The 27729-nt window shown below is 46.7% G+C and overlaps 1 protein-coding gene across 3 annotated transcripts; it reads right to left on the bottom strand.

The window, feature by feature from the left end:
• Positions 1–63: 63 nt before the first annotated feature.
• RNF8 (ring finger protein 8) lies at positions 64–26465 on the bottom strand. 3 transcript variants are annotated; one of them, XM_075925070.2, is made up of 8 exons: positions 26202–26465; positions 22619–22747; positions 19200–19949; positions 16451–16513; positions 6683–6772; positions 5442–5549; positions 4423–4634; positions 64–2212 (listed from the first exon to the last, which is right to left on the bottom strand). In XM_075925070.2, exons 1-8 carry the CDS (start codon positions 26307–26309, stop codon positions 2173–2175), a joined length of 1500 nt encoding a protein of 499 aa, XP_075781185.1. In that variant the 5' UTR covers positions 26310–26465; the 3' UTR covers positions 64–2172. The 3 variants fall into 3 exon arrangements, with proteins under 3 accessions (XP_075781185.1, XP_075781186.1, XP_075781184.2); XM_075925071.2 differs by having other exon boundaries at positions 64–2045; positions 4430–4634; XM_075925069.2 differs by having other exon boundaries at positions 4430–4634; positions 26202–26461.
• Positions 26466–27729: the final 1264 nt, after the last annotated feature.

Raw genomic sequence — 27729 nt, 5'->3', positions numbered from 1 at the left:
TTAACTTTAGATTTGGAACAAGTGTAATGAGTGTGTGTATATAATTAGGCAATGACAAAGAGCAAAGAAGCAAAATAAATATATTTAGTAAAAATAAAAACAGGCAGAAAAAAAAGTACAGCAACATGGCAAAATACATCTGATACAAGAAATCTGTAATTCTTGGGCTCCAGAGAGCTTATCCCACACTAGATGGAAACAGAACTCCTCCTTCCATAGAGAGACCTGTGTTAGTGTCAACTATTCTCAATCCTCTATTGGCATCCCTCCCCATGCCCCACTGCTGACTTGCACTTCTAAAGAGAAGATATTCAATTCCTACATGTATAAAGAGCACAGGAGAACAGGAAACCTCAAGATAGTTTTGACTCCTCCACAACATGACAGAAACCTTACACTGAAGTTTAAGGAGGGTGACAGTTACTTGGCATCTTGATTCCCAGATCATTTTGTCTCTGTCATAGTCCTGATCACATAAATCATGTCAGGAGGACACATTTGCCCCAAAAAATAGCATCAGCCTTCACACATTCCTGCAATAAGTCATTTCTTTAGCACAGGATAGTTTACATTAATAAATACTACTTCCCAAGGGGTAGGGTGTCCTGTGTTCCCCTTATATTAAACTGAAGGTTTTTCTGCCCCATCAAATGCAGGGCAGAATGGTCTATGATTTGTCATAAAAATCCCTAAATGCACAAGTCTTTTGGAAACCTCATAAAAACAGTAAAATGCTGAGGCTGCCTCTTTGTTTTTAATGTTAATCAACCAGAACTATACAAGGATCAGGACCTATTTTTATCATTAATGTCAAAGTAATTAGCAGAATGAAGTTTCACGTGTCTGGCTGTGGCAGGCAAAAGAGCGGAAGTGAGTTTACATTTCTCTCCTTAGAAGCAGGAGAAACACAGACACTAGTACATTCATATACATGGACAGAGAAATACTATTCCAGATAAATGGGGTTTTTTCCCCCTCTCACACAGTCAAATGGCTAACAAAAATAACTCAAGTATACAGGTCAATGAAAACAGAGGTTCACAGTCAGGTGCTTGTAAAATGGAGGCAAGATTTCTTCACCAGCTCCTCAGTGAGGATTTTCTTTGCTGTAAGGCTAGTGTCCAAGCTGAACAATATTTTGTAAACAGTAAAAATATGTAGATACAATGTTTCCCCTCTTCCTGCCTTGTGTTTTGCCACAGATGCTACTTCTGCACCAGGCTAACAGGATATCCCACTAACTCAAATTGCAGTAGCTTTTGGCAGAGATTGACTAGGTTTTTGAAGTTATCGTTCCTGGATAGCCTCATTTCCCACCTCATTTAAGCAAGCCAAGGCCTAGAGACAAACCAACTAAGATGCGTTTTGAGCAAGTACAGCACTGATTAGGGCTGACACTTGGGCATTTCACTATTTTCCATCTCTGACTACATCAACAGAGTAGTCAGGGCTCCAGCATCCCAGCCTACATTGAACTGAGCACACTAGGATCAAAGGGCAGTACACATACAATCAGCCAAGTGTAACTGCGCACTGCCACAATGGCAAGCTGCCATATAAAACTGGACTAGGAAAACCCACCTTAAACTGGCCCTGTACTGGTGTGTTAAGTGCATCTCTGCTATCTTTTCGATGGAATGGCAGGTCTGCTCAAATACCTATCCATTCTCTCCACTAGCTGAAATAAAGGAAATTTGACTAGGCGTAACTCAACCCAGCAGACATGCAGTGGAGCATGCAGGGAATCCAGAACGTTATGCTACTGAGCAGGGTCATAAGTGATTGTAGAAATTAAAGTTTGTATGTAAATCTACTTAGCATGACAAGCATTAGTTATCCCCACAGTTCCATTTTGTATGCTTTAGAGGGCCAAGAAATTATACATTTATTACAAAAACAATGCTCTGGGAAGCAGAATTCTTCATCTGCAGCTCAAATTCCAGGCTGTTCAATGCCTATCTTTCCAAACACCCAATCCATTGGCCTCTGATGGCAATAGATCCAAACACTCCTAGGCTGGTCCTGCCTGGCTCAGGCACGCCAATCTGCAATACAGGTGTTCAGATACTGTAGATATCATAGATATCATCGTAGTCAGAGTCCTCCTCAAAGTCATCACTGTCATAACTGCTCATCGACAAGATGGAATAGATAGAAGAGATGATACTGCTCTCACTGTCTGTGGCTGGGTTCACTAAGACATCCTGTTTCTCTGCATTCAAAACATACACAATAGTTAGCTGGTGGCTAGATTACAGTCAGACCTAATTACTAGAGGTCTCTTTGAAACTTTAGTACTTCTTACTGCTACCCAGCACACATTACAGTAAGTTTTTCAAACTGTAGGTTCAGAGACCATCTGGGTGAAGCTTGTCTTTTCTATTTATAAATTTTGAAAAGACATGAATGGAATTTTATTTCCAATTTTTGTATGTTTATTCCAGTTCCAACAATGCAGCAAGAATAGCACTAAGAGCAAGGAGACATTCTCTTCACTTATTAATGCTCTCCCTGTTGGCACCCAACCAAAAACTCCCTTGCTGGTACCAATCAATGTGGAGTCGCCAGAGAAAACTGCAGCAGCTGGCTACCTCGGGGCCTTATTAGGAAGGAGGTTGAAAAGGAAAAAAATTGGAGATAGTGGCATCAAGGTGCAAAAAAGGCTATGGAGGACTACAAGGACTCCACTCAAGTATCTGGAGAATAAGAGCGCCTTGGGACGGGATTTGTTTGCAGTTAATTATTTGCAGAGGCCCTAATCTTTGACTGGCATTCCTAGGTGCTTTTGGAATATAACTAATCATTCCCTGTGGAGCCTGTCTGCTAGCCTATTCCCTCCTGGAATCCACGTATAACGAGCTTATTCCTGTTTCAGTCAATCTTTCCACCTCTGCATAGAAACAAGCTCATCCATCTCACAGAAATGTGTCGAAATAAAGCTATTATAAAGCTTTCTTTGCCTTAGTATTCTATTAATAGTTAAACACTGTATCTGGCTCACATGAAAGTGGGGTCTGAGCAGAGGATAAAATGTTTGAGAACCTGTATGTGAAAATGAAGTGGATTTCCATATAGACACCATTTCATCTGATCACCATTAACTCTTTGCCAAGACACTTCACTGCTGCTTTGGTGTACTCTACAGATGTGTGTCTTAGTGTATCATACCTGAGCAGAGTCAGTTCTGCAGAGTGGAAAGCAACCATGAAGCAGTGCTGGAAAGCCTCTGAGCAAGTGCAGCATTTTCTGAGGGAATCAGACTGTTTTGGCTAAATAGCCGGGGTATTTTTTCAAGTTAGCATTGACCAAAGTGATGTCATTCTGTTTCACCAAGGAGGATCTTAAATATCTCAAAAGCACCTTTCATTAGCATAGATCCCAGAGAGTTACACACATTATATATAAGACAGATCATGTACCCAACTTCTATAGGAGAGCCAAGTAGTGATTTAACAGTGCACAGCAACAATAGTTTTTAGGAAGAGAGGTGGAGAATAAATTCTGTACTTCAGCAACTAGATAAGCGATAGGTGCTTTAGAAACAGGGAAGCAGAATGGTGTTACCCTCATTCGAATTTTCCCAAGATACGCTGTACACTCCCCACTACTCTTGTTTTAATGACAAGCAGCTAGGATCTCATTCATGCAGAGGCATTAATGCCATACTGACTCAGAGGGAAGAGCCAGAGCTGCTGAATCAACACTTCATGCAGCACTCCAGTTATCTTCAGCAGTTTCCCATCCAATGAGAAATATAAATTACTATTCTAAAAAAAAAAGCAGATTAGAAAATGATATCCAGCAACTGTGTGCTGGTGCCAAGCTACTCAGTGGTGTCTTGTTTGTGGAACTTGCCAAAAAGCCCTTTCACCACTCAGTTTTCATATTGATCTATAGCCAGTAGGTTCAATCCACTGTCTAGAAGTCACTTGTTAAATTTTTCAAAACCTGCTCTGAGAAATTATATTAAAAATATCCCCAAAGAAACTAAAACTGCTTCGTGTCTTAATAGTGAAGTCTTCCCTCTGGTTTGTAGAGTGTATACTATAGAGGTTCTAGAACTGTAGTGTCCAACATGCTAGCCGCTAGCCACATGTGGCTATTTGGCCGGTTGAGCGTGGCTAGTTCGCTAAAGCAGTAGCCACTACAGTGCTTCTACAGAACTGGTTAGACACCACAGCTCTAGAAAGTTGTCCAAAATATTTTACAATGCAACAATCTGGCAATGTAATGTATTCTGAAATGGTTTCCCATCCTAACATCTGAAAAGTCTATTGGAAAAACATTGACAGAGCCTTAACCTCATACAGAAATAAGGTTCGTTCTCAGGACTCTGCACTTCTAGTGCATTTCCGTGGTATACAGGTCTTCTGTTGAGGACATGGAGACAGAGACAGTACTTGTCACACCTTCTCCACCCACCTCTCACCTTTGCGCTCTCGGATGAGAGCCAAGCGATGCTCCTTCATCTCCAAGTTCAAGTTTTCTACCATCCTGTCTATGCAGTTGTCCAGAACCAGGGATCGTGTCTTGGACTGTATCTCCCGCCTACAGATGGGACATTCCACTTTACGTTTCATCCATTCATTGATGCAATAGGAGCAGAAGCTGTGTGCACAGTTCAGAGTGACAGCCTGTGGAGGTCAGGAGGAAGAACATCATTAGAGTGTGCACACACTGAGACTGGGAGGAAAAATCCCTCTGAAACTAGCAAATCATCATATGGGCATTTCCTCTTAGAGAAAATATTACAGTGCCTTTCTTTAGTACCTACTGCCCAAACAACAGACAGTATTTAAGTAACAATCAATTCTCACAACAAGACAACATAGATAGAGATTATTCCTATTATTCAGATGGAAAATGGTAAATGAAGTGACTACACCCTAGATCACAGCAAATGTGTGGTACAAATGGGAAGAAAACCAAGAACTTAAAAATTCAAATCTTGTGCCTTAAACACTAGCCCATGTTTTCAATTTTAAAAAAGACAAGGTGTGGAGAGAGAGAAAAAGAGATGTTAATCATATCTCCTGAGGCACAACTCTATAATGAAACTAGATGGAGTATAATTTTCCAATTCTCAGACACCAGAATAAGGCCACTGTGTTCAAGTTTCCACTGCTATGAAGGAATTTCAGGCCTAATCTGAGTTGAGTGTCCCTTCTAGGATTACGGGGGGGGGGGAAGGAAGAGTCAAATTCTACCCTTAGTCATAGTCATGCAACTCCAGTTAACACAACTGAATTATGTAGATGTAACTGACAATAGCTCAATTCTCAGCAAGGGGAGCAAAACACAAAAATTTTGGTCAATGTGAATATTTTCCTAGATGTAGAGAGAAAAAACTTAAAACCTCAACTTTGCTTTGATTTTTGAGAAATAACAAAAGCTTCTTAAATCCTCTCTCTTCCCAAGCAAAGCCATGTCAGCTACTGTACCTCAATAAAGTATTCAGAACAGATTGTGCACTGCAGCTCATTTTCCAGTACATCATTCATCTGACTCAAAACCTCCTCTTTTTGTGCTCTTGCCTTCTCTTTCTCCTCCTGTAAGGAATACATACGTGGTCACGTGCTGAGGAATAAAAAGTTTAATAAATAAGGGCGGGGTGGTGGAAAAAGATAGACACAGCACACAATCCCTGGGTTTTCTTGTCTCAGGCCTGCACTCTTTCTGTATAGAAAGGAGAGGAAAGACGTTTCAAATCAACAAAGGACAATCCTAGCCACTGCAGAGATAGATAAATTCAACAACTACTGATGTCCTGCTTTGGTGAAGAAGGTACAAGCTGAATCAGCCTTTCCAGAATATCTTCCAAATCTTTGCTAACTACTTATACTGTATTTCCTACAAGCAAAATTTCACTGCAGGATGAACTTGGCATAAAAGATCTAGGTCAGAAGAACTATTGCAGTGGCAGGAATAGAAAGCACTTGTTCAGCAAAAATGTTTCAAATGCAGAAGTGAAAAAAAATTGGGAATTTAAGATCACTTCCTTGCTCTTGTATGATTGCATAATCATGTATTGTATCATCATTGTATTGGATGATCGATACATGATGTGGAGTGAACTGATCACTGATTAACATGTAACTAGGCATCTGGTCTACCTCTTAAGTAAAATGGAGCTACATTTAGAACAACTTTAAGGCTGTGAGGGAACCAAAAGCCAAAGAAATGCAGCCAAAGATGGGAGATGCCATGACCTCCTAGAGTAGGCACAATAGGAATGTCTCCCTAGTCCTTTCCCTCATGCCCCTCTGCAGGAGACATGCAGAAATTAATTCAATTCCATTGCTGCATTCCACCCCAGATACAGTTTGCTGCAGTTTTAATTGTAGAAAGCAAAACTCTAGTTTTCCAAGTCATTCAGGTGGTAGCAGAACTTTTTTTTGAGGAAGGAAGATTGGGTCACTGCTCCTGCATGTTGTGCTATGTTCCTTTCCTCTGCACTCTCTCTCTGAGTTTGAGCATCCTCCACTAATGCCTGATCACAGTGACACTCCATGTAGGGAGCTTTCCAAGCAAAACATCTGATCCCTGCCATATGGAAAGCAGATTTCCACTGCTCCAGGCAATAGGAAGCTTTGAGAAAAGCACTGAACAACCTGTTTTCTACATGGAAGCAAATTGTGCTGCTCTTATAAGCAGAACAGCAAAATCAATTTCTGTTCAGTACCTTAGTTTCTTCCAATTCTTTATTCTTAGCTTGAATGATCTCTTCAAAATCCTTCTTGCTACGGCTCAGCTCATCCATCAGAGCACGATGCTGTGAAAATATAAATCCAGAGAGATTCTCATAAATTGCCCCAATGAAACAATGTAACATCTTACTCAGCTCACTGATTCTTGCTGTTTTACTGAATCAATACAATATGAGCACAACCCTAGGGGATCAAGGACTCCAATTACTTCTTTAGATGAGGAATCAGAAGAATCAGTCTTTTCTAAGCAAGTAAAATCTAGGCCACACGGTAACATACGACAGAAAAAGACTCAAGCACTAAGCAAACAGACTCCCAGTTAAAAAGGGTAAAACCTTTTTAAGTAACAATATATGAGTTAGTCACTGGATTCAGCATAGGTCAGAAAATACAAACCCAGTTTATCAAAAGTACATCTCTGGGGAGTTATAAATCATATCTCAGTTGTACCTCACTACACCAGGAAGTGGCACAGGGAATTTTGAGGCTCTCTCTCAAGTGGTTCCAAAATTACCAACCACTAGTGGGAGTGTCTCTTTGGGCTGAGGGTAATCAGGATATACATAGTTAGCATCTTATTAGGAACATAAGAGTTTAACCATTTAACCGATAAGCAAATGCTTATCGGTTACTGTTAACAGTTAACCTCAGCTGCCAGGATCCTGCCAATGGCCGGAAGTCCATGGCAGTAGGGCTGGCTGCTGGATCCCAGGAAAGAGGCAGCGCTTGAGAGCTCAGGGTTGGGGGGACCCCTTCAGGACCCTTCCCTCCCTACCGCTACATCCCCTAAAATGTTTAATAATATAACCAACAGAATTTAGATTGGTTACACTGTGAATGTTTTTGTATATTTTATACATCCCTACTTCTTACCCATACCAAAGGCCTTGTCTACAATACCACTTATTTCTGTGCAACTTATGTTGCTCAGGGATGTGAATGTTCCACACCTCTGAGAGCTGGCGTGGACAGCACTCATCTAGCCAGAGAGCTTTTCCCTCCAACATAGCCACTGCCTCTCACAGAGGGGGAGTTGTTATGCTGATGGGAGAGCTCCTTCGGTGACATATAGCATCTTCACCAGACATGCTGCATCTATGCCAAAGTAGAGCCTCTATCGTAGATGGGGCTTTGAGCCAAACAAAACATCTGGGTTCCTTTCTGGGAGGAGCAGACATGCTGCCTGCTTAGACCGCAGGACAAAGAGCAATGGAGACAAGAGCTGTCCCATTCCCATTCATTTACTTTGGTATTTAAATACAAAAACAGAAGAAGAACTACATTCCTCTATTTTGGCCACGGAGGAAAAAATATAAATAAACCTTTAGGACACTTTCTACTTAACCTGAGACTCCTACTGAGTTTGTTCACCTGCCCTATTGTCAGAATTTTTTGTACTAGTTAACCAGATTCAAGCAGGATGGAAACATATTTAGTTCTTCGAAGTCTGACATTTAAATATCGAGATAAGAGCCATAATACCTGGGTAATTTCACCACAGACATGGCATATTTAATAAGCTCCCAAAAGCTGACTGAAAGGAAGAGTTTTAATTTCAAGATGAAACTCATAGAAGTGACTTCCTAACACACATATGCTAATTACAAAGGGCTAGTCTGTCAGGAGCAAGGAAGCTTCTTCAACCTCTTGCCAAAAAGCTGAATATTAAGTCTGGGCTACATGAGATTCCAACACACTCAGAATGAAGGAAGGAAGTACTTGATAAACCTAATACTCTTATCTAAGTTCAACTTTTTTTTTGTAAAATGAATATATTTATTATTTCATTGTTAGGAGTACAAGCTGTGATGTTATCTGATTATAATATGACCATTCCAAAAAAAAAACCCCACAGTTATTCACCTTTGTAACTGTTGTTCTTTGAGATGTGTTGCTCATGTTGCATGAACAGATTGTCGGAGAGTTTTCCCCTAGTGGTACCCATCAGGCCAGCAAACCGGAAGTGGCGTCACCATAACAGCGCATATATACCCCCGCTGGCCCTCCACCTCCTCAGTTCCTTCTTGCCAGAGTCCTCCAATGCAGGGGAGGCAGGTGGGATGTGGAATGGACATGAGCAACACATCTCAAAGAACAACAGTTACAAAGGTGAGTAACCATTTTTTCTTCGAGTGCTTGCTCATGTCCATTCCATGTAGGTGACTCCAAAGCCAACCCCTAGGAGGAAGAAATAGAGCCTAGAGAGAGAGACTGCAAAACAGCCATGCCCACCACCGCATCCTCCCTGGCATGCTGCACTAAAGCATAATGGCTCACAAAAGTGTGCACTGATGACCAAGTGTCCACCTTGCAGATATAGATGACGGGCACCTGAGCCATAAAGGTGGCAGAAGACACATGGGCCCTGGTCAAATGGGCTGTGATCAGTGGGGCTGGGACCTGCGCCAGCTTGTAGCACTCTTTGATACAGGAAGTGATCCAGGATGAAATATGCTAGGCTGACACCAGCAGGCCCTTCATCCTATCAGCTATGGACACACATAGCTGTGGGGATTTACGAAAGGGTTTGGTCCTTACTAAATAAAAGGCTAAGGCTCGTCTAAAGTGTGCAAAGCCAGATCTGATCAAGAACTGTGAGGTTTGGAGTAAAAGATGAGTAGAAAAATGTCCTGATGGAGGTGGAAGTGAGACACCACCTTAGGCAGGAACGCCAGATGAGGACGAAGCCTGACCTTGTCCTTGAAAAAAAAAACATGTATGGCGGGTTCACCGTTAGGGCCCACAAATCCGAAACCCATCTAGTGGAGGTAATGGCTACAAGAAAGGACACCTTCCAGGACAGATGCAGAAGAGAACACATAGCCAAGAGCTCAAAGGGGGGCCCACGAGCCTAGAGAGCACCAGGTTTAGATCTCGGGGCTACGCACCTGGGGGTAAACCCTATCCAATCTGCTAAGGAACCTGTGCACCTTTGGATCTGTGAAAACAGACCTACTCTGGGACTCTGAGTGGAAGGCCAAGATGGCCGCCAGGTGCACCTTTATAGAAGAGGGGGATCAGGCCCTGTGTTCTAACATCTAGGAGCTAATCCAAAATGGCTGGAACCAGTGAGAACCCCCTACCCTCTGATCAGAGTACGAAGCACTTCCACTTTGCCAGGTAAGAGGTCCTTGTAGAGGGTTTACAGCTTCCTAAGAGAACTGCCTGAACTTGGTCCGAGCACTGCCTCTCCAAGGCAGTCAGCCATGGAGCTGCTATGCCATGAGGTGCAGGAATTGGAAGTTCAGGTCCGGGTACAGAGGAAGAGCCAGGGGCTGCTCCACTGAGAGCTTGAGGATGGCCAGGAATCAATGCTGGGAAGGCCATGCTAGGGAAGCCTTGAACTCTCTGTCTCTGAGGATCACCTTGTGGATCAGGGGAAATAGGAGGAAGGCGTACAAAAGACCCTGTGGCCAGGGGATCATGAGCACAGCCTGCAGTGATCCCAGGCTGTGGTCACCCCCGCAAAAGTGGTAGCACTTCCAGTTGCCCCTGCACCACAATGAAACCTGGCAGTGGGTGAGAAAACAGGTGCTCATGCCCTGCTTATGGAACAAAGTACTTCCCCTCTGCCCTCTTATCTGAGGGTGGTATAGAAGCAGGCATTTGCCAGAAAGTCTTTGTGATTTTGCCAACCATCCTATTCAAGGGTAGGGTCACACGACAAGGGGCCTCTGAGTTCAGAATGTCCACTGTCGGATCTGAGTCCTCCGATACCCGCTCAAGTTGCACCCCCAAGCTCTGTGCCAGCCTCTTGACAAAGTTCCAGTGGGCCCGAGAGTCCACTGCTGGCATTGATAGGGTAGCCAGGCCCAAGGTCTCATCCAGGGAGGAAGACGAATACTCACGCACCATTAAGTCCTCACGCTCCTAAGGCTGCTCCGAGGCCTGAGATGGAGCCAGGTGGATTGAGGGGCCCTGCTTCCCGGCCATAACCAACAAGGGCCTAGGGACATGCCTCTGGGTCAACATCATGTGGCTCGATGCCAATGATTGGGGCAGCAGCGTGGTCGAGGGCAGCACCCGGTACCGAGTGCGAGGAGCCCTCAGTGGATGGGGCACTCCCCTGTGCCTGGTGGTAGGCCCACGGGGTCCAGAATGGCCATTGCTCTGGATGTTGCCACTGAGGTGGCCAGGTCTGCTGAACTGAGTGGCCCGAAGGACTGAGATGGCACGAGCGGTGCAGAGAGGAAGAACGATGCTGAGACATGGAGCAGCACCAGGACCAGGAGCAGCACCAGGAAGCCAAGGCCCAGGACCATTCCAACTCCGCATCAGAGTCTGAGAGTATTGGACTCCCACCATCGCGGTACCAAAGATGGACCTTGGAGGGGGTGCCAGGAGGAATGACGGATCATTGCTGCCAGCTTGCCCTGGTGCTGGATAAGCAGCAGGGGCATCAGATACTCTGGTGCTGGGGGTTGTGCCATCGGGAGGGGAGCATTGGAGGATGAACTCTCCCTTAACTCCCGATGCTGCCATCGGTGCCATGGACACAGCCAGTGCCAGAAGCAGCGTTGAGGTGTGCGCCGGTGAATGTAGCACCACATGTGCCACCGGGCCTGAGGTCATCGTTGGGGACCCAGCCAGTGCTGACCTTGACAATCGTCCACCCTTGTCTGGTGCCAACACCTCAGTACAGGCACAGCGATCCTGGTGCACCAAGTGGGGAGAGGGCAGATGTGAGGTAAGCTCTTATTAACTCACGGGCCACCTCAAAGGTGTTCACTGTGGAGGGCCTGTCAACAAGCACCGGCTCCTCCTCTGGGCTCTGCTTCCTGGCCATGCTCGACTGGCCACAGACGGGTTCAGGAGCAGCAGGCCTCGAGGCCAGCAGTGGCGCATCAGGGTGCCCTGACTGGAGGCATATCATGAGCACGTGCAGGGGTGACAATCTGCCCCGTCTGCCCTCTTCTTCTTAGGGGACACCAGGGATTGAGAGTGGTCCCAGGTGGAAGGGCGTCTCAACACCGTTGAGGCCCTGGAGGAGGCACCGATGCCGTGTGCTGCAGGAGGCTGGTGCCATGTCTGCGACTGGTACTGGTCAGAGCGCCAACTCCATTAGGAGTATTTTGAAGCACAAGTTTCTCTCCTGCTGGGTTTGGGGCTTGAAACTGCAGCAAATCTTGCAGTTTGCCGGGATGTGAATCTCACATAGACACTTAAGGCACGAATCATGTGGGCCCCCACAGGGCATAGGGTTTGTGCAGCTCATGCAGGGCTTGAAGCTGTGAGGGCCTGATATGCTCCCGGACAGGAGGCAACTGGCAAACCCCAACCCAACAGCAACAATAACGAAGACTATAGCAACAACTTAAAAACAAACTACTAGGGAAAGCAACTTGGAGAAACAATGGGACTCAACTAGATGCTGCTAACTGTGAATACTGCTGGGACCATGCTTGAGAGCAAGTGAGATAAGAGCTCCAACAACCATCACAGGCGGTAAGAAGGAACTGAGGGGGTAGAGGGTCAGCAGGGGTATATATGCACAGTTATGGCTCCCCTGCTAGCCCGATGGGTACCACTAAGGGAAAACTCTCCAACAATCTGTGCACGAAGCACGCACACCTAAGTGGAGTGGATATGAGCAAACACTCAAAGAAGAAACACAGTTGCTACAAGGGATAGAAGAGTGTAATTAGGTAACTGGTTAACCGACCACTTATTGGCACCAGTTACACTCTTCATAGGGCTACTGCAGAGGTGAGGAACCTCAGGCCCAGGGGCTGGCTTACCTGGATCCAGCCCTCAAGGCTCAGGGACCTCCTCAGCATTGGGGAGCCAGCGCTGGCGCTCCAGTCCCCCGGTTAGCCCACCACAGGGCTAGAGCTCACAAAATCTACTAAGCTGGGCCCCCCTAGGCTCTAGTGTGGGAGGGGAATGTGGGGAGTGTCTTTCTCCTTCTCAGTCAGGGGCCATGTCAGTGAGGGGTTGTTTGGGTAGTTTTGCTTGTGTGAAGCCCCCAACTGATTTTTCTGTGCGTCAGTGGCTCCTGACCCAAAAAAGGTTCCCCATTCCTGGTCTACTGGATCCTTGGCAGTCCCAGAGACCACACAGGGTCAGGAGCCTCAGCAGCTACGCAACCCCAGGAGCCACGTCAGCCCCAGGAGCCCTGCAGGACTGGGAGCTGAGCCACAATTAACTGTGTAATTTTTTTAAGTTTTTACATCCCTAGGTACTACCATGGTTATATAATTGCAACAAATCTTATGCCAAGTCTGACACATGAGCCAGAAAGAGTTAAACATCCTGCCAGTTAACTGACCCAGAGTCAACCTGTGTGCAGCCCCCAACTTTATGTCTTTATGTTTAGAGACATAAACATGAGGAGTCCTGTGGCACTTTAAAGACTAACAGATTTATTTGGACATAAGCTTTTGAGAGTAAAAACCCACTTTGTCACAGCATTCCAGCTTTGGGAGGGAGAAGGAGTGGAGACTGAACACAAATTAGGCGAGGAAGAGGAAGTGCAGGGCTCAGGTGCCCTAGTGCATGAAAGAAGCGTGGGGGCCGACAGAGGAGCTGCAGGCTGCACGTGCAGCCCGAGTGAGCTCCAGGTTGCCCACCACCGAACTATACGCATATCTGTATGTATATTTATCTTTTAACTGAAACTCTTTACATAAGAACGGCCGTATTGGGTCAGACCAAAGGTCCATCTAGCCCAGTATCCTGTCTGCTGACAGTGGCCAGCACCAGGTGCCCCAGAGAGGGTGGACCGAAGACAATGTTCAAGTGATTTGTCTCCTCCCATCCTTCTCCAGCCTCTGACAAACAGAAAGAGTTGAGCATCCTGTCAGTTAACTGACCCAGAGTCAACCTGTGTGCAGCCCCCAACTTTATGTTTAGAGACATAAACATGAGGAGACAATTTATTCTTTAATAAATTGTAGTTTAATTAATAAAAATTGGCTATAAGTATATATTTGGATAAGATCTGAAATATTCATTGACTTGGGTGGTAATGTGCTCGATCCTTTGAGATTTGTAGAACTTTATTTGACTTGGGGGCTTGGAAGAAATCTAAGGCTGGGTTGCTTTAAGGGAACTGTATTGTTGACTTCTGGGTAACCAGTAAGGTATCATGGAGCCTGTTTTGTGCTGGTTTGATAATTTGGTATTGGAATAAGCACCAGCTTTGAGGATTGGCTGTCCCATTCTTTTCAGTTCACCCTAATTAAGGGACTTCAGCTGGCTTCTCCGGGGCCTGTTATCACAAGCCCTCTAGTCTTGCTGAACAAATGACTAACTAGAACATAGATGAGGTAATCTCTTTTATTGGACCAACTTCTGTTGCTGAGAAATCAAGCGACTGGGTTACACAGAGCTTTTTTTCAGGATGTTGAAAAGATACTGCAGTCCGGTCTACATTAGAGACCTGTAATGGTATCTGTCACTCAGATGTGTGACAAATACACTCCCCTGAATTAGGGGAGGGATAGCTCAGTGGTTTGAGCATTGGCCTGCTAAATCCAGGGTTGTGAGTTCAATCCTTGCAGAGGCCATTTGGGGCAAAAATTTGTCAGGGATGGTACTTGGTCCTGCTGAGAAGGCAGGGGACTGAACTTGATGACCTTTCAAGGTCCCTTCCAGCTCTAGGAGATAGGCAATCTCCATTAATTTAACCTAACCCCATGTGTACACAGCACTATGCCTGTGGGAGAGATTCTCTAGTCAGCACAGCTAGTGCCTCTCAGGAAGGGTAGAACAGTGGTCTCCAAACTTTTTACCTTGAACCTCTTATCCCATCTGTGCTCCCCCATCCCCAGCCAGAGCCAGGAGTGGGGCCATAGCTACAGGATGGAGGATATTGACAGGGTAAGGTGGTGAAGTCTGGGCCCAGAGCTAAGGATGGTAATGAGAATGAACTGTCAGCCAGGGGTCAAAGCCAGTAGCCGCGGTGCCAGGCTTAATGGGTTACAGATTGTTGTAATAAGCCATAAATCTAGTATCTTTATTTCTACTTTTAGAATTTAAGCCACTAGCTTTGTCTTTTGTCAGTGTTGTGGAGGTTTCCTTTGAAGATTAGAGTGACTGATTTGTGACATGGTGTTTTGTCTAATCATTTTCCTGAGTGAGTTCTTTCAAAACCATAGTAATTATCTGGTTTCACACACATAGTTGAGATAGTTAGGGCTTGTCTACACTGGCAAGTTACTGCACTAAAACTTTCTTGCTTAGGGTTATGGAGGGAAAAAAAATCACCCTCTCCCCTGAGCACAGCAAGTTTCAATGCTGTAAAGCACCAGTGTAGATGGGCATAGCTCCCAGAGCTGGGAGCTCTGCCCCTTATCAAGGAAGTTCAAGTTCTGGGAGTACTTTCTTCAGCACTAGTGCACAACCATATTGTCTGGTAAGTGGGGATGTCAAGAGGTGGATATTTAACTAATCGAGTAATTGATCATTCTGGTAGCAGCCCCTACCCCCACTCCACTGTTGCCTCTGATAGAGGCAGCAGCAGGGCAGGCGGAAGGGGTGGCACCATGGATGGTGCTGGGGGGAGGGATATGCTGATACAGAGGCAATGGGAAGGGGAGGGAAATGCAAGTAGTCAACTACTCCCTTACATCCCTATTGGTAAGTGTAAGTGTGTGAAGAATGTGTAGGACTCATGGATCTTGAAGGCACAGGAGGTGGACAACAGCTGTGCATCTCTCTTTTTCACTGATAAGGGGGCAAATTTTATACAGAGTAAAGCAGATTAATCTGGAGTTCTGGTCCCATTGGGGCTGTGCACCTGGGTGCTGTGTCAAGTCTCTTTGACTGAACCTTCCCAGAGCTGACCTGATCTCGGTGTCTGTGTTGCTCTGCTGTGAGCTGACCCCCCAACTCTCTGCCATCGCTGAAGGAAACCAGAGGATCTGGCTCAACAGGACAGGGTAGCGGGGTACTCCCCAGAAGACAGATGGGCACGCTCAGTGGTATTTCAGCACATCAAGTGACAGTCTCCATGGGATCTCTGTGACCAAAACCCTTACACCAGGAACTGGCTTTCTTATATTTTGGAGCTGTGAAATCGACCAGAATGACAGCCAACAGAAGGAATGCAGGATCTACACAGACCCCGCATCTCCTAACTACACTGACATACGTCTATCTCCATGAGAGACATATGGTTTATATCAGTGTAGTAAGACTCTTACATTGGCAGGCTGCAGTGAAAATGCTGACATAGCTAGGCCGACATAAGGTACATGATGTCAATCTAACATACTGTAGACCAAACCTTACTATCTTTCCTGGACCTAAAGAAGAGCTCTGTGTGGCACAAACTTTTGTCTCTCTCATCAAAAAGAATTTGGTCGAATAAAAGATATTACTTCAGACAACTTGTGTCTCTAATATCCTGGCTACAACACTGCATGAAAATATCATGAGATGTGCCAATAAAAGCTGATTTAGAAAAAATGAAAGCAGCAGCTAGAGATGAAACAGCTAGCTTATAAAAAGCCAATTAGGAAAGGCTTAGCCAGCTAAGGTGTTAAATACTCATTACATTTACCTAAAGCTTTTGAGTTGTATTTGGATTTTAGTGTAGTTTTGCTCTTTTTCCACGGTATTTCTGTTTGCCAATTTTCATGGAGGGTTGGACCCGTCACCTATATCACAGAGATGAAAAAGCTGCAATCTGTACTGGAAAGACAGTCCTGGGATCCTGAACAGCTGCGAGAATAGCAGGCAAAATTTAGGTATTCCCCACATTACACAGCTGGACCACACCTAGCTCTGTAATAAGTTACCTCCTGCAGAACCTGGGCCAGTTGCTCCTTCAGATTCTCTTCGCCTTGCTGCTTCTTCACTCCCTGAAAAAATAAGACATGAGAGTTTTGGTGGGGGAAAGAGAAGTGATTATGGAACCAAAGTAAGCAAAATACAGAGATCAGGAACAGCTAGAAGAGGGGTAGTCAATTATTTTTGTCAAGGTATGGTCAAGGTCCAGACTTCACAGAAAATATGTATTATTTTCAACAACTAAGGGGCTGCACCCCCTTCTCATTATGTTCACCAACCCTGACAGCTTTCGCAGGCAAAGAGCGCGATGACATCATTCTGTCGCCTGGTGGCGGGGATGTGAGAGTGGGCTGAGGGTGCGGGCTAGGAGTGCAGGGTCTTGGCATGGGGGTATGAGTGCGAAGGATGAGGGTGCAGGGTCTTTGCAGGCTGAGTGTACGGGATCTTGGCGGGGGGCTATGAGGGTGCAGGTTCTCGGCTTGGGGGAGCATAAGCGAGGCTGGAGATGTGGGATCTCAGCAGGACAGTGAGGGAGAGGACTGGGGGTGTGGGATCTTGATGTGGAGATGTATGAGTAAGGGGGCTGAGGGTGCAGAGGGCTCAGCAGGGCAGTGAGTGAGGGGGATGGAGATACAGGGTCTCGTCATGGTGGTGAGTGGGGGGCAGGGTCTCAGTAGGGCGGGGAGTGAACAGGCTAGGGGTGTGAGGTATCACTGGAGGACCTGAGTGAGGGGGCTGGAGGTGCAGAGTCTTGGCTTGCGGAGGTGTGGGGGGCACTTACTTGCTTTCACACCATTGCCATTACTGCCTCTCACTGCTCCTATTGGTCAGATTCCAGAGCGGCAGGGAAAGGCTCCAGGAAGCACATGCCTGCATTGATGTCCCCCCCGCCGGGAGAAGGGAAGCAGCAGCATGCACTGTGGCTTCCTCCCCACAAGCTGGATCTGGCAGGGAGCCTCGGGGCTTTCTCCCTCACCCCCACGCTCCGCAGGAAGCTGGCTCTGGCGCTCCTATCTTTGGGTGGGCTGCAAGAGACACTTGCCTTGTGGAGGGGGCTCATCAAGTAGGTGCGGGAGGGCGAGGGGGAAGAGTGGGGGCTGGCCGAGGGAGTGCAGAGAGGTGGGCTCAGGTATTGAAGGCTGGTGCAGCCTGCTGGGGCACAAGCTGGCTGGCTCAGGGTACTCTGGCCTGTCAGGAGCCAGGTTCTCAGCTGGGGCTGCGAGTGCAAGGAGGCAGCTGACCCTGCCCTGAACAGCTGCACTGACATTCAGGGCTGGCAGCCCCGTTCTGCCGCAACTCTCCCCAGTTTTGCATGAGTTTGAAACTTTACTGTGGGAGTCAACTCTGCTGCGCCTCCTGGTAGCTGGAGAGTGAAAGTTGGTGATGCTAATGACGTGATGACATAATTCTATAGTCCAGCAGGAAAAGTTTGTTTTTATAGCGAGAGAGAAATAAAGCCAAAAAAAGATTTTGGGATTAATTCAAAAGCATATATGGCAGTCTGGATTTGGTCCCTGGGTTAGAGGAACAGAGAAAGAAAAACTCCTGTTTTCTCTCATGTGAAAAATGAATAAATTAAGGAAATGTTGCCAACGTAATGCAAACCCCCAGAAACTCTCTCACCTTTACTGCTCCCCTGGCTCTTGAATGATCAGAACCATCTAAACTTACATATTATACCTCCTTGTAGACAATATCCTTCAATGTTAAATAACTGGAGCATCTCCAAGTTACTTTAGCTTTAATCGGACTAAAATGTTCACAGGACAGAGAAAGGGAAATAATAGGCCAGTGGAGAAACAGCAAAGTTTTAACTCCATTTAGGAACACATCTAAAAAAAAATAAAGCTACCACACTACTGTAGACAATTCCCATTGCTGCTTTGGCTCTCCCAGCATGGTCAAAGAGTGAGAATTTCTTTTCCAATCCACTTTCAAGTCAATGCTCTCTTGTTTTCAAACATACTGGTACTTGTTAAACTCAAGTAGAGAGAGACAGAGAACAGATCTTTAAACAAAAAATCTGACAGCTAGCTATTTAGTTATGCCAGAGTGAGTGCCTTGTGAAGGAAACCCTATTTACAGGTAAGGAAATTGCCCTCCTTGCACTTCATTCATTAGCCAAACGGGATCAATAGAAGTAACAGTGCCAACTGATCTTCCTGCTTGAGTAGGAAAGGGCTTCCAATGCAAATCAGTCATGACTTGGTAACCTATATCTAGAGATAGAAGAGGAGTTCATTCTATACGACCTGTTCAACCTTTGTTCTCTCAATAGGGTTGCCAGATGGTTGAAACAAAAATACCTAACACCCCTCCCCCCAAGCATTGCTTCCCCTAGGTCTTTTGGCCGGCAGCCTTGGGGAACCAGGTAAGCATGGGTCCTGGGGGTGTTGGGGGCCAAGGGGGGGGGGGAGGCAGGGCGCTGAGTGTTTGTAGGGTTGCCAGGTTCCCAGCATTTTTGCCTCCTGGCCAGGGAAAAATTCAGAAAATACTGGTCATCTCAGGTGTCCAGTATTCTCTGAATTTATTTTACCGGGCAGGAAGCGAAAATACCGGACACCTGGCAACCTTCTCTCTCAATAACCACAAGGGAGGACACAAACAATTTCACACACAGCTTTTAGATGGCAATAATGCATTTGCTATCAATTTGTGTTGAACCTGCCTTCGAGGTTAAACCCCATTACTAATATCTTACCTAGTCTATCCCCTATTGTTCCTATCCATTCTCTATGTCCATACAAATCTGCTTACCTCCAGGAGCTGCTGCTGCTCCTCATAGAATGTCCTCTCCAACTGTTCCACCCTCTGCTGTTGATGTTCCTGTTCAGTGCACAACTGGTTCTGCAATTCCTGCAGCTCCTGTTCCATCACCTTGATTTCTTTTTGACCAGACTTCCTGCTCTTCCTCACACTCAAAATAGCTGTCTTCTTCTCCTCCATCTTGACTTTCAGCTTCATTATATCACCGAGGGTTTTCCTCAGCATTTCCAAACCAGTCCAAGACTGTGCCAGACTAGAGGCTTTCTGGTCCTTATGCCTAAGAGATACAGCTTTCTCAGAGTTCACAGGAATACAATACATTGGAGCGTCATCCTCCTCCATGCTTGGTCCAGGAGAAGGTAGCTTGACATCCATGTTTTCTGTTTGTTGTTTGGCCAGTTCTGCCCTTTCCTGTGATTTACTCAAAGGTTCACTATCGCAGGACACTCTGTCTCTTTTAGATCGGGAATCTGAAGGGCCTTCTGCTCCAGATGCTTCCGATTCCTCCAAACTAAGCTTACGTTTAGTTCTTGCACCCTTAGCTTTCCCCATCACTTGGTCATTTCTTGGAGCTAAAAATGGGCAAACTTTCTCCCATTCTTCCTTAATCACTTCATACTCATATTCAGCAGTCTCTTTGTTATCCAAAGGCACTCCTAGTTGAATATGGTCTCCTTCACCTATTGTGTAGGCCTTGAATGGATCAAGACGTTCCTTATTCAGCCAAACACCATTTAGACTCTGAAAACAAACAGAAATCAGCAAAACTTATCAATGTACATTTAAGTTAACTCCTTCACAAGGTATTTTTGGTTGTTGCAAACATAGCCTACCTTTTCAGAAAGACTATTGTCACAGTAATTCAACAAATTGTCTAACTAGCTTTTGCACAACCCAGACAATTGAACCAGTGTCCCTTTTTCATGTATGTATAAACCCACCAGTAAAGGTTTCTTTCTACAAAGGCTAGAAATAAGTTTGATTTAGGCAACCCCATGGAAAAAAGGAATAAACTATCTAAGGTGCCTTTGGATGGTTTAAACAAGAAATAGTGGTCCGAAGCTTAATGAGAAATGCTTGGATGAGCCCCTGGGAAAGAATTTGCAACAGAGAAGTCAATGAGACATTGGAATTTGTCAGGAATATTTATCTGGGTACATCACCAAGATTTCAGAAAGGAGATTAAAGGGACTAAATGTATACAAGAAGAAAAAACAGAGGAGAAAAGGTAAACCAGTTCTGTATAAATGGAAAGAAAAACAAAAGACGACATCAGAAGATGTGTAAAATGTAGCAATGGTTTTATACTGAAAAGAGAGCTATGTTAGATTGGACACCAAGAGAGGAAAGCATCCTAGCAATAAGAACAACCTGATAATTGAACTGTTCTAAGTACAGACTTTAGGGTCCTCAGCAATGGAAGTATTCCAAAGAAATATGATAACAAGCTTGAGGGAATAGTAGAGGTGATAAGATGCAGCATGAAGTTAACCCTCATGACTTTGTATAACAATTTCCAAACACTGCTGCAGACTTCAGGACTAGAACTTCAGACTTACCATATTGATGTGACTGACAATTCTATCCCTATCTTAACAAGGAATCTCTATTGCCCCCAATGAAGAGAAGGCAATACAGCCAATAGCATTGCCATGGATGACTGGTATTCCCCAGAAAGACTGGACACCCAGATTTAGAAAGCATCTTCCTACTCCAACTTTTAAGAAACTTTGGAAATCAGTCTAAAACAAAAGGAAAAACTATGTAGCACTTTAAAGACTAACAAGATGGTTTAATAGGTGATGAGCTTTCGTGGGCCAGACCCAATTCCTCAGATCATATTCTGAAAGAGAATTGGCATGACCATATATACCAAAGGAATACAATAAAAAAAGTGAACACATTATTAACTTGACAAATCAGATTTAGAACAGAAGGTGGAGCAAGGAAAAGGGAGGGAGGGAATAGCTGTTTATAAGTCAATGAATGGCTAATCAGGGATGATAAGTGGGGAAGCTGTCTTTATAATGTGTAAGGTAATTAGCATCTACGAATGGGCTTAAAGATGCTAATGTTTTTGTCTGTTTTTTCTGTCAATTAAAGAGGGTGAAATTTACATCTGAGGAAAGAAAACTATAGCTAAAATGGTAAGAAGGTGTATATGAATGTGGAATTGGAGAGAGGAGAGGGAGTTTTTGTTTAATTTTTAAACATCTCTCCCTTACTGTCTCCAGGGGGTGCATGCAAGCTCACAAGTCACACTGCAATGATTGCAGTAAGTGATCTTCTATTCCAAGTACACCACCACAACTTGTTGGGACTACGTGCAGGAGACAGGGGACTGCTGGTAGGCATAAGGGATCTTTCCATTTAAAGTCATTCCTCTCACCCAATTTCACCTCCAAAATAACCTGAAGCTGTTGACTATTAGGGCATGCTGTAGAGCCAATCTCTTTTCCTAGCTCTCAGGGAGGGCCTCTTGGAGCTAGTATTTGTAGATAGAAGATTGGTATTTTCAGGTTTTACTTTGTTTTTACATGTTAAAAATACAAAGCATTTAAAGTCTTGGCTATGTACTTTGTATTACGTGCATCAAAACAAACAAGATTAAATTGTTAATAACACTCACTGTACGTTTTCTAGTGCCTCCACCTGCTCGTGACCTTACAACGGAACCCTTTAAAAGTCAGCTTGTACATTCCAAATGTTACATCTGTCTGATTTTCAATCAGATGCCTGAATTTAATAATTTTCCATCCTGAAGTAAAGTGTGGGAAAGGGACTTGAATTAAAAGGGACAAGCAATTTGCCACAGTCAGCAAATGAGCTATTGGGGGAGTGGTTTAGAACTCAGCTCTCCATCCTTTACTATAGCCAAATAATGATGCTGTGTTTCATGTCACCCAATGGAATTAAAGTCAATTTCATGATTGGAAACCATCTCCAATTTTAGTTTATTGAAAGTAAATTATTGGTGTTCCATTACAGTATCAGCTACCAGTTTGGCATTTAATTAACATTGCAAGAGCAGTATCCTTTTTAAGAATACCAACCTTCATAGTTATTCTTTCCACAGCAAAGTTCACAGACCAGTACTCAGGACCAATACTCCCCACAACATTTCACTATCTAATAGCATCAAAATGCTTTATCAAAGAAGCTAAAAACATAAATAAATCTAAGTCAATATTCTAGATCTCAACTAAGGTAAGTTCCAGATTCAGGGCAAATAACTAGAAGCAATGTTCCCATAGGTCTTTTATCCAAGTTATACTACACTGTATTACAGCATGACTCAAGGGTATCGATTCTTCGTAACTATGACCCTGCAGCTACTCAGAGACAGCTCCCAAATGGGAAGTCATCTTTATACCTCTCAGTGCAATTGAAACTCCATTCAATCTCAGTACCTTGTTGTCCGTCACTGTCCACTGGCCTTGTGCATTCTGTTTGAAAGCACAGTGGTAACGAGAGATCATCAGTGGGCAGGTTTTTGAGACCAGCTGGTAGGTGAGACCAAATCCTCGACCTACAGTTACCTAAAGACAAAAACAGTTTGATAGCCACTATGAGCAATAATACAGAAAGAGTGATCTATCTCCTTTTGATTTTAAATACAGTAAACTAAACATTTAGGATGAATTAGCACTCTACAAGAGTTCAAAGAAGGGATGTGAAAAAGTGTAACCATGTACACAGTTAACTGATGAGCCTGGGCTCATCAGTTAAGATTCATGATCACACATAGGCCTCCAGTATGCATAGGGAGCTGGTTTAAAAGCAAGCTCCTATATCCGAGGCAGCAGCGCAGGGCAGCATAAAGGAGCCGGTACACAACCTAAAAGCCAGCTTCCGATGCACACCAGCTCCTGGGTAGCCAACTGCCCTCCCACACGGCTTCCTCTGATACAGAATCAGCAGCACAGAGAGGCTAAGCTGGCTCCCCACGCGCAATGGCTCCTGGGAAGCCGCCTGTTGTCCTGCATGTAACCACGGACATTTTCAGCAGTTACATGGTTACTTGATTACACACATTTTAACATCCCTAGTTCAAAGCAATAAGTTTAACACTAAACACACTAGGGATGTAAGTGACTAGTCAAGTAGTCGATTATCTGATAAGTCTAGGCTTATCACAGGAGCTGGCCACCTATGGCTCACTTAGGAGCCAAATATGGCTTGTGCTCAGCCCTCACCCCATCCCACCCCACAATGGGGAGCCCATGCTGGTGCTACAGCCTCACGTCACTGCTCCAATCTTGTGAGGAGCACCAGACCTACAAACGGCTCCGCACGTGCTCCCCTTTCCTCTCCTCCTCCCCTGGCTTGAGGAACAAAGCAGCAGTAGGCTCGCTGCCTGCAGGCTTTTCCTGCTGCTGCTCCATTGCCCAGAATCTGGCCAATGGAGGAACGGAAAGCCATGCCTGAGACAGGGAGCTTGAGAGCAGAGCGGGGGGCAAAAGTAGACCTGGCCGCCATCTTACCCGTGAAAGACCCAATGCTGCCATGGCCATGTCCCTGCTACTCAGCGCACTGCTCTGTACCCATCTCATACCACCCACACACACCATGCTCTCATGCCCGCAGGACAGCCTCGTGGGGCCACTGGAATCCATCATCATTGGCAGGGCTTGACAAACCACAGCAAAATCTACTCGCCAGCCCCGCACTGCACGTGCGCCAGATCTGCATTGCACATGCGAGCGCCGCCAGTGAACGGGACGACAGGCTGAAATCTACTCGTCATGGGCGAGTAGATTCACTGGTTTGTCGAGCCCTGATCATCGGCCTCCTGAGCACCTTCTTCCTGGTGCCAGTGGGCTGGATCCTGGCCAGCCTGCCTGGACCCACCAGCCGGACTCTCTGCATTCCTGACAAGATGCAGCCTCCACTCCACACTCAGCTCTTGGTCTGCTGATTTATTCCATGACCCGTGTGGCTGGCTGCCACATGGGAATGACTGTTACAATGAATAAACCCTGTTCCAGACACTGGGAAAAAAAAACCCTAAGTGCTGCCTAAGCCCTGCACCACCCCCCCACGCCAAGAACCTGCACCACCAGCCTGCTCCTGCTACACCCCTCCGCCCCTGACCAGACACCCACATGCACCCTGCTTCTTCCCTCTCTCACCTGGCCAGGCACCCACCTGCACCCTGCTCCTGCACCCTACTTCACATCCCTAATAGGGATGGGGGTGCAGGATTTGGGTGAGGACTAGTCACTTTCCCACCTTGCTGCCTCTATCAGAAAGAGGCAGCGGGGGGGGTGCTCCAAAGTGGCAGCACTGCATGGAGCCTGGGGTCACCTCGGGACTCCCCCACTGACCCTGGGATCCATGCAGTGCTGCCACTTTGAAACGTCGCAGGGAGCATGGAGCCAGTGGGGCACTGCTTGAGTCCCCCACTGGCCCTGTGCTCCCCTCAGCACTTTTGCCTTTGAACAGCCCTAGGGCTGCTGCTACATTTCAAAGGCAGAGGCACCCTTAGCGACTAATCAAATAGTCGACGCAAATTGCATTGACTATTCAATTAGCCAAGTAATCGACATTGTACATCACTAATCTCTATCCCACTTACGGGCCGCGCTGTCTCACACACTAGATCCCTCATTTTTGGCCCCACCCCAGAGCCATGGAGGGCCCACAAAATCCACTGGAATCTCAGAAGAGTTAATCTGACCTCAGGCCTTGAACCTCAGTCCTCCTGACCCCTCCCCACAATGGGGCTGGAGCACCAGGGGAGTGAGGTGTCTCAGTTGAGAGCCACATCAGTGAAGGTTGGGTGTTTTTAGAGAGGCTGGATTTTTGCTTGTCACTTGTGCGGTCCCTGACTGACTTTTCTGTGGGTCAGCAGCCTCTGGCCCAAAAAAGGTTCCCCACCCCTGCCATAAATAAAGACAATCTTGAAACCATATGCATTGGGCATAATATGTTACTTTATTTAAAAATGAAGCCTGGCCAACAAGCCCCCAACAGGGGCCCAGCCCCCATCTGGCCAGAGCCTGATAACACTCCTGGCACCCCCGCATATCCCAACCCTGAACCCATCATACACCTGAATCTCTGCCCTGAGCACCTCATATACCCACATCCCCAAACACCTGAAGCCCCACATTCCCAGACTCCTGCCATAACACTTCTGCACCCCCCCAAACAACCCAACCCTGTGCCCTGAGCCCATCATACACCTGAACCCCCAGCCCTAAGCCCTTCATACCCCCCACTCCCAAATTCCTGCACCTCCCACATCCCCAGACATAAGATGGACAGAAGACAGCCTGAACGTGCGCATGAAGCTGGATTTCACCAGTTATGATGTAAACTTAAAAGAAATGTGCAAAAAGATGCAGCAGCAGAAGTCCGCCAGTCTGTCAGTACAATGTTTCATTTATGCTGTCATTAATCATGCCAATTATCAATAATATTAAGTTGTCTATTTTCAGTCATGCAAATGGACATTCTTATATGGCTCTTTGTTGATCACTTGTTCTGAATTTTGATGTAGTTTAGCTCCTTGGTTTGAAAATGTGGCGGACCCTCAGCTTACAGGGGAGTCAAGTCACTACTCAACTATTTGCTTACCCCCACCCTTTGCTGCCCCTCTGTATGAGAGGCAGCAAGAGGGCGGGCAGGAGCCGGTGATGGGTGGAGCAGACTTAAAAGCTGGTTCCTCCCAGCACCGTCTCCCCAGGGGCCCGCGGAGGCAGAGGCCCAGGGGGGACCAGGTCCCAGACACAGTGCCTCTGCTTTTGAAATGTAGCAAGAACCTGGCAGCTCTCACCACACGTAAGCAGCAGCGGCGCAGCAGCCCCACTCGGCTAATGGAGTAGCCCATGGAAAGTCCATCGACCAGTCAATTAGCGTGTCAGCCGCGGTTCAACAGCCCCCAGCCGCACACCCCGTTACTACAGGTTGCACCTCTGCGGGCTGCTGCTGCTGCTGGCACGTTCCCCGCCCCGCGCGCCTCACCAGCCCCTCCCCCGCGCGCCTCACCTCGCCGCCGCTCTCCAGCAGGAGCCACTGGCCGCTCATCCCCACGCGCCGGAGGCACCAGGTCCGGCCGGAGCCCTCCGCGGGCGAGGGGCCGCCGCACTCCGCCATCCCGCCAGCACCGCCCGGCCTAGGCAGCAGGCAGGAGCAATCGCAAGAGGGGACAGCGGCACCATCCAACTCCGGGCCGGCGGCCGGCGCCTCCCCCCAACCAAGATGGCACCGGGCCCACAGCGCCTGCGTGCGCCGCAGCCCAGCCAATCGATGCCAGAGCCGTGACTCCGAGGGGCCGACTCTACTGTGCGCGTGCTCGGAACTCCCAGCTGCCCCCCCGTTCTTCAGTGGCGCGCGGTGCCTGGCCGTATGCTGCTCTGTGCGTGGCTGCCGGCTCGAGCCAGTTACAGCTCCCTTAGGTTGCAGGCAGGGACCGGCAGTGATGCTCAGGCCTGACTCCTCACATGTCCCGCTTCTCCCCCCCCCCCCCCCCCGAGATACAATTTCAGTTGCCCACGAACCCCGCCGGAGAAAGCCAGCAGATCTCAAGCCCCCACTGAGTGTTTATGAAAGACGGCTATGTGGCTCTCTTCCCCATAGCGCAGGGGTGGGGAACCTTTTTTTGGATTGGAGCCACTACCCACAGAAAAATCAGTCCAGTCCGGGGTAGCACACAAGTGACAAGCCCCTGAGCGAGAAGGAAAAAGACACTCCCCACATTCCCTTCACACAACAGAGCCTAGGAGGGCTCAGGGTAGTAGGTTTTTTGTGCTCCAGCCTTGAGAGTGGGTGGTAGGTGATTGATGCACCAGCTCAGGCTCTCCAATGCAGGGCAGATTGCTGAGCTTTGGGGGCCAGATCCTGAAAAGCCAGGGGCTGCATCCAGCCCAAGCCTGAGGTTCCCCACCCCTGCTTTAGTGTCTGTGTCTACACTGGCAAGTTATTCCGGAAAATCAGCCGCTTTTCCGGAAAGACTTGCCAGCTGTCTACACTTGCCACTTGAATTTCCGGAAAAGCACTGACAATCTAATGTAAAATCATCAGTGCTTTTCCAGAAAAACTATGCTGCTCCCGTTCGGGCAAAAGTCTTTTCCCAGAAAACTGTTCCGGAAAAGGGCCAGTGTAGACAGCACAGTAGTGTTTTCCGCAAAAAAGCCCCGATCGTGAAAATGACGATCAGGGCTTTTTTGCGGAAAAGCGCGTCTAGATTGGCCATGGATGCTTTTCCGGAAAAAGTGCTTTTCTGGAAAAGCATCCTGCCAATCTAGATGCGCTTTTCCAAAAATGCTTTTAACGGAAAACTTCCGTTAAAAGCATTTCCAGAAAATCATGCCAGTGTAGACGTAGCCAGTGTGTATTCAGGGTGCTGCCCCAACAAGGCCATCCCTACTAGAGCTGGTGCCCTACACAGCCCAGCACCTGCACGCACACCCGTACGGGGGGAGAGGCCACTTCGCAGTGGTAGGGGGTTCTGCACGGGCAGAAGCTGTTGGGGGCAGGAGCAGGGCAGAGAGGGAGGTTCACCTGACAGTCTCAA

The sequence above is a fragment of the Pelodiscus sinensis genome, chromosome 3 (assembly GCF_052426305.1).
Source record: "Pelodiscus sinensis isolate ZL-2025 chromosome 3, ASM5242630v1, whole genome shotgun sequence".
In the NCBI taxonomy this organism is placed as follows: domain Eukaryota; kingdom Metazoa; phylum Chordata; order Testudines; family Trionychidae; genus Pelodiscus; species Pelodiscus sinensis.
The sequence above is the reverse complement of the archived record's forward strand: the minus strand, read 5'-3'. Positions and strand labels throughout refer to the sequence as shown.